The sequence below is a fragment of the Euleptes europaea genome, chromosome 13 (genome assembly GCF_029931775.1).
Source record: "Euleptes europaea isolate rEulEur1 chromosome 13, rEulEur1.hap1, whole genome shotgun sequence".
In the NCBI taxonomy this organism is placed as follows: Eukaryota; Metazoa; Chordata; class Lepidosauria; order Squamata; family Sphaerodactylidae; genus Euleptes; species Euleptes europaea.
The window spans coordinates 15,993,209-16,002,263 of NC_079324.1; the positions used below are offsets into that span (position 1 = coordinate 15,993,209).

The 9,055-nt window shown below is 45.0% G+C and overlaps 1 protein-coding gene across 1 annotated transcript; it reads right to left on the reverse strand.

Annotated features, from left to right (window-relative positions):
* Positions 1–1,241: 1,241 nt before the first annotated feature.
* Positions 1,242–7,544, reverse strand: LOC130485824 (SH3 domain-binding glutamic acid-rich-like protein 3). The gene is made up of 3 exons (XM_056858969.1): positions 7,497–7,544; positions 5,571–5,738; positions 1,242–1,343 (listed from the first exon to the last, which is right to left on the reverse strand). The coding sequence occupies exons 1-3, from the start codon at positions 7,542–7,544 to the stop codon at positions 1,242–1,244; spliced, it is 318 nt and encodes a 105-aa protein (XP_056714947.1).
* Between the last annotated feature and the right edge of the window lie 1,511 nt (positions 7,545–9,055).

Sequence of the window (9,055 nt, forward strand, 5' to 3'; positions counted from 1 at the left end):
AGAAAATATATACTTCAAGTGAAAACCAAAGCCAAAATTCACAACTCCCTGAGTTCATCTCATTTTTTAAAAAAGCGGGACTGAACTGAGACTCCAGCTCAAAACAATGGAGGCATTAGGCAAGAATGAAATCGTGTCTACCCAGCAAGCACTTTCCGTATAAAATGCATCTTGTTGCTGATGAATCTGTGGTGCTGGTTGCATGAAAAAGACCTACCTGGGAAGGAAAAAATGTGTAGAAATACTTTAATATCTGCAGGATTTAATCCTTATTGTATATACATGCTCTTGAGCAGTGTACAGTAGCCAGTTTGGCACAGTTCAGGCATCATGTCAAGCAATGCTTCACCCTAACTAGTATTTCAGTAATTCAGAGCTGTTTGTCTGCTTTTGTTTTGGAGCTACTCAGCACTCCTATTTCTCCGGGGCAGAGACTTTGAGAGGGAAAGCAATGGCCGTAACCCTGATTCCTGAGTTTGAGCATCCCAAAAGGTTGTTTGCAAACTTTCTTCATACCTTGGTTTCTGATTAGTGAGCCAGTCTCAGACTTTGCCTTCTCAACACATAGGTTAAGCTAAGCTTCCTTAACCATGGTTTAGGCAAGGTTAAAATTCACAACCTCTTGCTTTCCCTAAATATGAAATATCCAAAGACACAACCCTTGGCAAAGCAGGAGGCACTCAGCAGAGCTCTCTTCTGTCTGAACTCCACACATCCCTAAGCCCTTTCTTGGCTTACCTGTGAATACCAGGTGCTGGATCAAATTTTTGTGTCCCCCAACCTGTTCATAAGATAACACTTCTGCTTTTCTGAACCCTTTTAAGGTATTGTCCTATGCAACACCTTTGAATGGATGACAAACTATCACCAGTAGGAAAAATACCATTTATAACTATGGTTTTGGATAAAATTCAATAGCTTTTTATTAATATTCTACAAGAGCAAAAATCTGCCCATCTTCGATATTTTCTATTTTTTTCATCGTTCAATACAGCAACTTTCTAGTAAGCTGCTGAAGGAGGCTGTGCTGAACCTCATTTCATGGAAAGGATCTTGGAAGGTGGCGCGACATTCGGTGCAAAAGCAGCACAAGAAGCTCATTGGGAGACTTGGGGGGTCATTTTAAGTGGGTTTTTTTTCCTTTTGCCCTGACACGACTCTCTTCTGCACACAAGATTTTCTCTTAAGGCAACAAACGTATAATATAACATCATTGGTGGAGGCAACACTGTGCTCCCTCTTCAGATGGCGATCTCTCCCCTTCCTGTCTTCTCTATGGTTCCCATCTTCAGGAACTCCCTAACTTCTTCATTCTCCGTTGCTTTGTAGAGCATCTGGGAGTCCTAAACTTGTAAACATTTATTATTTTTATTAGTTTTGTATTCTGCCCTCACTCCCCAGCCAGAGGTCAGGCTCAGGGCGGCTCACATAATATAATAGATATAATAAAATAAGATAGATTACTTGGATTCAACCTTTCTCTTCTACCGCCCCGCCCCCCAGCTGTGTTTTCTGCATGAAGCTAGATTTGCATCTTGGGCTTCATCCACACAGCGAGGATTCTCCGGGTTGCATTTATTACCAGTGCCACTGTGAATGCAGAAGGATGTGCACTGGCAAGGGGGCTTCCGTGTACTTTCCTTTATCAGCCAGCGTGGTGTAGTGGTTAAGAGCGGTGGTTTGGAGTGGTGGACGCTGATCTGGAGAACCGGGTTTGATTCCCCACTCCATGTGAGCGGCGGAGGCTAATCTGGTGAACTGGATTTGTTTCCCCACTCCTCCACATGAAGTCAGCTGGGTGAGCTTGGGCTAATCACAGCTCTCTTAGAGCTCATTCAGCCCCACCTACCTCACAGGGTGTCTATTGTGGGGAGGGGAAGGTGATTGTAAACTGGTTTGATTCTTCCTTAAGTGGTAGAGAAAGTCGGCATATAAAAACCAACTCTTCTTCTTCTTCATCAGCCGCTGTTTTCCCTGCCGTGCCCCCGAAGGGCTTTTTGGTGGGGAAGGGGATAGCTGATTGTTACGATGGCTATTTATTTATGTAGCCTTCTGAAAGCTGCCCTGTGGTGTGGCAGGGAAAATGGCCCTGATGCGGGTGGGACCTTGGCAAGTATGCAGTTTCCCATCTAGATATGTGACTATATGCTCGAGCAGCACTCTTCCTGAAAAGCGGAGCAGGCTTGGGAGTGAGCAAATGAGCATACAGAGGATGGGGGAAAGGATGCTTGGAACATAATTAGGGAATGATGTGGTGTGGATGTCCTCCCCCCCACACACACACAAATCCAGTTAGAAAGCGAAAGCAGAGAAAAAACGGTATGGGAAAAGCCTTTGAGAACCAGTATGTGTCTGGACAGCATTTCATACTTGGACCAGGGAGTCCTGCATTCAAGTTGCTGGGGGATCTTGGACCAGTCTCAGCCAGCCTACATGCCTCTCATATATGGGACCCATGTATGGTGCCCTGAACTCCTTAGAAGAAGCAGGGGGGATAAAAAAAGACATTTCCCATTCCACTGTATGGGACTATATGAGAGCCAGCATGGTGTAGTGGTTTGGAGGGGTGGACTCTGATCTGGATAACCAGGTTTTTTCCCCACCTCTACACACGAGGCCAGCTGGGTGACCTTGGGCCAGTCACAGTTATCTCAGAACTCTCTCAGCCTCACCTACCTCACAGGTAGGTTGCAGGGAGAGGAAGAGAAGGAGATTGTAAATTGGTTTGATTATCCTTAAAAGGTTGAGAAAGATGGCATATAAAAACCAACTCTTCATCATCATCATCTTCTACTGTGGAACCAAACAGTCATCTCCATAAACAGGGCTGAATCAAACATGACCCAGGTGAGACAGAAACATTCCCCTATAGGACTTCACGCAGGCACACAGTCTTGCTTAATCTGGGTACTGCTGCTGCAAAGCAGCCAGGCACACCAGCGCAAACCCAGCCCAGGCTACAGAGGAGAGACCACTGGTGTCCAGGAAGCCACTGAATGTAATGCAAAGCTGGAATGAAGGGGGGTGCCTTGCAATACATCCCCTCTCCCTTGAGTACCATAACTAGACACAGATCATGCTCTTAAGCTAGCAGTATTGGGGGTCAGTGCGGCTGTCAGTTCAGCTGCTTTTTGCCTTCCCTGTGAAATCTCATCTAACTGCGGGCGGACCTAAATGAAAGCGACAAAGACCCAAGATACAGTTTTCTTATCATGTGCAAAGTCCCTGACAACTAATTTAAAGGGCTTAACCGGACTATGATATTGATATTCAGAGGTTGCTTAGAATCAGATGGTGAGCTTCCTTGGTGGGGGTGCCAACAATTGGTTAGAAATATCTCCCAAATAAGGAGATATGGGTGTGTCTTGGAGTGGCTGAAGAAGGGGGTTTCAGTAAAGGTTCTATTGGGAGGCATGCAATAATCATCCTATCTTTTTTAAAATTTAAAACATTGACTTTGTTCTTATGGGTGGAAGATCTCATTTCTGGGGAGAGGCTGTGGCTCAGTGGTAGAGCCTCTGCTTGGCATGCAGAAGGTCCCAGGTTCAATCCCCGGCATCTCCAGTTTTAGGGACTAGGCAAGTAGGTGATGTGAAAGACCTCAGCCTGAGACCCTGGAGAACTGCTGCCAGTCTGAGTAGACAATTCTGACTTTGATGGACCAAGGTTCTGATTCAGTATAAGGCAGCTTTATATGTTCATGTGTTCATCCAAGGGAAAACATAACTGATCTGGTCCCAAAGCATTATCAGAGCATGGATAGGGGTAGGCAATATGATGGAATTAGCTGGCAAAGTGTCGAGGGCTGGCTCAATTACTGAGAGACTTCCAATTTGCTCATGACCTTCTAGAATCTTCAGGAAGGTCTGCATTTCTGTTTGTCTGTTTTGTTCTTTTCTACATTTCCCATGCACTGCTGACAGGATGAAAGAATGCCATCAAAATATCCTAGTCTGACTATTGACGCTCTGAGCATGTGAGAACTGACCAGCTTGCTTTGTTCATTTTGGAAACTGGAAAGATTATTCAGCATCAATCTTTTTATTATGCAGGGTGAGCTTAGGGCACTGGAAATCTGCCTGGCTTAGTGGTCAAGAGTGCCTTCTATCAGCTGCATTCAGTTCTCCAACTGTCTTCTTCTTTTTTTAGTCAGCCAACTTGGCCATGCCAATCCATGCTTCTGTAACTTCACAGCTGGACTACTGTAACGCATGGGCCTTCCCCTGAGAACAGCCAGGATGTTTCAAATGGTTCAGAATTCAGCAGCTCAATTATTAACAGGAGTTCGCCAATAAGAACACATCTTGGTTACAATGGCTGCCAGATCATTTCCGGGCTGAAATCAAGGAGCTGGTTATAATCTTTAAAGCCTAGTATCTGAAGGACCATCTTGCTCCAAACTTCTCCACTGCCCAGATATGGTGTACTGGTTGCCACATTCTGGTTGCCCACCCACCTAAGGTTGCCAGCTCGGCATGTACTGGCCTGTTCCTTCTCATTGGTGGCTCCCACTGTATGAAATGCACTTCACAAGGACGGAATGCACCTTGTAGGTTTTCAGGAGGCAGCGTAAGGCAGTTTTATCTGGTAGGGCATTTAATGGAATACGAGCTTACAGGCACATGTGGGTGGGATTTAACTGATTTTTAATTAATTTCGCTGTTATTTTCATTACAGATCATAAACAGCCTTGAGCCACAGTGGGAAAGACAACATATAAATATTTTAATTAATAAGAGTGAATAGTATTTTTTAAAATAGTATCATTCTGATAACGTAAGAACTTGTGAGCTACTGTAGTTCTCATTACCCTGAAATGACAAGCCTGAAATAACATAAGAAAGGCCATGTTGGATCAAACCAAGGCCCATCAAGTCCAGCAGTGTTCCACAGCACCTCATATAATAGGTACGCTCCTCTGATACTGTAGAGAACAGGTATACATCATGACTAGTATCAGTTTGGACTAGTAGCCATGGACAGCCCTCTCTTCCATGAACATGTCCACTCCCCTCTTCAAGCCTTCCAAGTTGGCAGCCATCACCATATCCTGGGGCAGGGAGTTCCACAGTTTAACAACACATTGTGCGAAGAAATACTTCCTTTTATGTGTTTTGAATCTCTCAACCTCTAGCTTCAGCAAATGACCCCGCATTCTAGTATTATGAGAACTGTTAATTTGTTACACGCGATGTTTTAGATAATGTAATCTATTGAATTTATTGTCGTGGTTTTTAACAGTTTAATTATGATTGTTTGTATGTTTTGTTAGCCACCCTGAGCCCTGATAGACATGGGGAGGGCGGGATATAAGTATGAACAATAAATAACTAAACCTCTGCTTCACCTCTGGAGGGGCAACTCACCTTGTTTGGTGTTCTCATAAGGTCTTAGATTGACTGACTGTGGAGCCTATGCTACAGGAGCAGTGCTAGCTAGTTGGTTGATGAGAACTGATGTGGCCAAGCTTGGTGTGGGGCATGAACCTTTGGCCTAACCTGATACAACACTCCTGACATCCAGACAGCTTTCTAGGAGATCTCAGCTTGCTAAAAAAAACCTGACCTTACCCCACAGTAGCGCTCCCCGTTAAAGATCTGTGGGGGTATCGCATCCGGGTTGCCGGCTTTGTCCCTCATTTCTTGAAGCAAACTTTCACTGATGGACACATCGACCAACTCGTACTTCATGTGGTTTCCATCCAGAATGCGAAGGACTTCTGACTGCCTCTGCTTCACCTGCGCAAACAAATGTTCCTTTGAAAGACTTCTAGGCAGGTTTGAACGCTTTTCACGCTACCCCTCTTTATATACAAAATGAAAAAATCCTGGGTTCATCCAGGGTTGCTAGTTTTCCCTCTGAAGTGGTAATTTTGTTGAGAGAGTAGTTGGTAATTTGTTCATCATCCCGAAGCTTGGGATATTTACACTTTCGTCACCTGTGCCCTTCTCTAGGGTGGCTCTCCCTGTCTGCGTACTGAAGGTGTTTTGTCTATTCAGCTTTTGGTGGAGTTAGTTTGGGGTGATGCCAGGTGGAGGAAAGAGAAAAGGCTTCCTCGAGAATGAACCAGTCCTTTCACTTTCAAATGGGGTGGCCAACTTTTTTAATTCAGATCTGTGAAGAGCTTAATGAAGACCTTAAAAAAAATGCAGTCAAAATGTCTGGGAGTATTGTGCAGTATAGGTTTGTCTTACAAAAATTTGCTCCAGGGTTTCAGTATACTGATGGAACTGCCGGCTGTCCGTCCATGGCAGAGTCCATGCTTTGCACACAGAAGATCCAAAGGTTCATTCGCTAGTATCTCCAGTGAAATGAGCTAACAGGCGCTGGGAAAGATATTTCTCTAGCTGAGGAACTGATGCATTTCCTCCTGAGGAACTGATGCATGCTGTCTGGAGATCAGCTGCAATTCCAGGGAATCTCCAGCCACCACCTGGAGGTTGGAAGAAAAAAGGCTCTGTGCTGTATAATATGGGAAAGAAACAACAACAGCACAAATATCAATGCAGTTATATATATTGGGTGCGAAAAATATACACAGTGACTACATAAATAACAAACAGTACATGAAAAGACAAAGGAAAAAAATTCACTTAGTAAAGGTTAAGTACCAGACGTTATAACTATCACTGATATATCAGTTTTCTTTTACAGAATTCAAGCTTCCAGGTAAGTGCAAATGTCCCAAAGTATATTGCAGACAAGTAAACAGCTGGAAAGGAGATGAAGATGGACGTGTTGTCTAGATCGTTGTCCACGTTTCGCCAAGGCTTCATCAGCTGATCACTTTCAATGTACAATAAAAATTATTATAATATAAAAAAATACAATGGTTGCTTTTTTTATTAATAACAATATCAAAAATACTATTTTACATATTAAATACAGTATCAAACCTGGAAAAGAAGTTATGCCATCACTAGTGCTATTAATAGATAGATAGATAGATATGTATATAAGGTACACATATATACATATCTATCTATCTATCTATCTATCTATCTATCTATCTATCTATCTATCTATATACACACACACACACAGTGACTCACCACGAAGCCTTTTTGGCAGCTGGAATTGTACCTATTATGGTCATGTATTTGTATAGAAATTCTAACTGAGGTAAGCCTCATTTATAGCATACATATATACATATATATACATATGTATATATATATGTATATATATATATGTATATATGTATGCTATAAATGAGGCTTACCTCAGTTAGAATTTCTATACAAATACATGACCATAATAGGTACAATTCCAGCTGCCAAAAAGGCTTCGTGGTGAGTCACTGTATATATATTTTTGCACCCAATATATATATATAACTGCATTGATATTTGTGCTGTTGTTGTTTCTTTCTTTACCCCCTGGAGGTCAGCAACCCTGCCCAGTGCTAACATCTCCTTCCTCTGCATTTGGCCGTGGGGGGGAAGCTTCCGTCCCCCCCCCTCCACCTCCCGGCCGCCATAGGCCTCCTCCCTCACCTCTCTAGACCCCGTGACGCTGGTGTAATAAACCCGGATGCCGGCCATCTTGACGCCGCTCTGCAAAGGCCGCCCAGCCGGCCAGCCGCTCGCGCCGCCCGTTTTGCTCCGCGGTGGCCATGGCAACCCAACGGCCGTCGCCGGGCGCGACACCCTCGCCTTGCCCACCGATTGGCCGCGGGAGCGATCACTCACAGGCGAGGCCCTCGCCGCTTCCCCCGCCGTATCGCCGGTCTTTGCTCTCTGGCGCCCCCCTGCGTACGGGGAAGGGGCTGTCAATACGGCGCGGGAGGGCGCAGAACACCAGGCGCAGCTTGCGATGTTTGCACGTCGCCTTTTTTTTTTCCGTGTCCCTCTTGCAAGTAAAACCAGCTTGGCCTGGTTCTCCCGCCCCCTAGTTGCGATATGACTATTTTAAGAGGCTTTTTTATTATTATTATTATTTAGCTTGTGGGAGAGGAACGGATTTGTATAGCTGCATGGTCCTTGATTCAGGTAGAAAGTCAGCAGGCGCAGCTTCTAGGCTGGGAGCAGCTACTCCTGTTGGATTTCTGCCATTCCACGAATGACTGCGGCATCTGGTGTAAGGCGGTGGAGTGTGTGTTGGTTAGAGTGCTGGACCTGAATGGAGGGGATAGGAGTTCAGATTCAGCCATGTATAAGGTTGCCAACAGGCCTGGAGGAAAAAAAAACCCCACCCTGTCTCTTGAATAGGTTCTCTTCAATAGGTTCTCTATGCCATGAAAAAACTTCAGCTGCCCATTTCCACATATTAAGCCTCATGTTAAAAGGAGAAGACACTTATCTCCAGCTCTGTTGGCACCCCAGCTACAAAACACTGGGTGTCCTTTAACCAGTGCCTTTGATTGAGTCTAACCTACCTCACAAGGATGTTGTGACGATAAAAGGGAGGAGGGGGACCAGGTATGTGGCCCTACAGCTCCTTGGATGAAAGGTGGGATCTGGAGCGAAAGATCCTTGCGCACAAACTCTTCTCTTAGTGCCTCGGCATTCATGGACAGGCAGGTGTCGGCGTGTCGTGATTTCAGTGGAACGGAGCGGTGTATTGAAGCGACACAAAACATTTCTCTGTTGTGTTCAGTTTGTGTATTTAGCATTCACACTTGCGCTTGCGCCAAAGCCAAAACCACTCTCAGGCACCCGTTGCGGGTGTAAGCTAGAATTGGTGCATTTGTTCTATAGGGTACAATGAGGTGCATTTTGGACTTTGACCCAAAAAAGAAAAAAAATGTGCTATACTACTTGTTAAGTCCGCATGAGCAGGGCAAGGCAGGTTGCCTACCGACTATCGCAGCGATCCCATCCTCGTCGCCACTGTTAAGTCCGCACGGGCAATACATGAGACCAGAGACGGAGTTCCAACAGCAACTACTTTATTGGGTCACCGTAGAACAGAACTGGCGAGCTGTGCCCACATCCCCTGCTTATATGCCCGCTCAGCGGCCTGTGGCCACGCCCCCAAGTCCGTGATTGGATGGTTGTACCTTGGGAGCCAATGAGAAAATACAACTCAGGACTGTTTGTAATTGGGCAGCTGT